The following is a 1,290-nucleotide window of genomic DNA, read 5'->3' on the forward strand; positions in this document are numbered from 1 at the left end:
CCTTCTCTTCAGCTGGCTGGCTGGCTTACAGCTGACATCAACTATACGAGTTCAATGGCTCCCAATCAATTACATCCTGTAGTACTCATTTTTCTCAGTATTAAGACACAAGTAAAAAGATGAGGCTGTTCCCACTCCAAGTAGATGTTAGGGTAGTGTGGAAAAAAAAAAGCTGGTGCTATATTTGGAGCGCTCCTAATTGCACTGTTCTATTTCCAGCTGCCGAAATCTGCGCTAGAATTTTAATTAAGGGCTAAATTTGTGCAGCAGATCCTAACAACAGGAAACAGTTATGTTATTTAAATAGGCTTTAAAATGATCAGATTTTATCTCCAAAAGCAGCAGTCGGAGGGATATTAAAGCCGCTTTTGTTCTTCTGGGAAGGGTGGCAATCACTCAGCAAGCTGAGGGAGGTCACTGTGCCCGCTTTGGAAAACCACTAACACCGGGCCAGCCGTCCCGCAGCCGGGCTGCAGGAGGCAAAACGCTGCTCCCTTACACGCATCGCACCCACCGGCGGCAGGGAACGCTCCACGGGGTCCCACGCAAACACCTCTGCCGCCGTCTCCGAGTGGGATGGATGGCTCCCCTCAGGCCGGCGGGTCACCTCCGGCACCAAGATGGCGACCCCGAAGCTTCCCACCCTCCCCGGCTCCTCCTCAGCGCCGCGGCGCCCCCTAGTGCCTGCGGCGGCCACCGCAGAGCGGAAGCGCGCATGCGCCTACCGACGGACGGGGGGGCGAGGGGGCGCATGCGCAACGAGGGGTGCCTGCGCTCCCTTCCCTCTGCGCAAGCGCCCGGCGCCGCTTCGGCAACCGGCAGGAGGGGGCGGGGGAAGAATGCGTTGCTGCAGGCACGCCCGGGCGCTGGGGCGGGGCCGGGGTCAGCTGACGGGGCTGAGCGACGGTTAGCGGCGGCCGTTGGGAGCGGTAACGGTAGAGACGGCGGCCTGGCGGGGCGGAAGGAAGGGTTCGGGCCCGAGGGAGGCGCCATGGCGACCACCGTCACCACTCAGCGCGGCCCGGTGAGTGCTGCCGGGGGAGGGGCGGCCGCAGGGGCCTCTGAAGGGGTCTCCGAAGGGGCCTCTCGGGTTAATTCTTGCGGCTGCACCGCGTTGGGGTGGCGAGGCCCGGCTTTGCACCCTTCTGGGCTCCGGCTTGTGTCCCTCTTCCCCTCGGCCGGTAGGCCTCGGTGGGAGAGTGACTCGCCCTTCGTGTCTCCTTCCCTTGGCCCGCTCGCGGCCCCGGGCAGAAGGGGGAGGAAAGACCTCTCTTCTTCCCCGGGCTGCCG

General features: G+C 62.3%; 1 protein-coding gene across 2 annotated transcripts in view; it reads left to right on the forward strand.

Annotated features, from left to right (window-relative positions):
• The first annotated feature begins 869 nt into the window (after positions 1-869).
• TOLLIP (toll interacting protein) overlaps positions 870-1,290 on the forward strand; it is a 30,273-nt gene continuing 29,852 nt past the window's right edge. For both annotated transcript variants that reach the window (XM_014959948.1, XM_014959949.1), the window contains exon 1: positions 870-1,024. In XM_014959948.1, the coding sequence (XP_014815434.1) occupies positions 992-1,024 (33 nt within the window). In that variant the 5' untranslated portion in view covers positions 870-991. The remainder of the gene's footprint in view (positions 1,025-1,290) is intronic.

This window comes from Calidris pugnax, unplaced genomic scaffold (genome assembly GCF_001431845.1).
Source record: "Calidris pugnax isolate Ruff unplaced genomic scaffold, ASM143184v1 scaffold435, whole genome shotgun sequence".
NCBI classification, from domain to species: domain Eukaryota; kingdom Metazoa; phylum Chordata; class Aves; order Charadriiformes; family Scolopacidae; genus Calidris; species Calidris pugnax.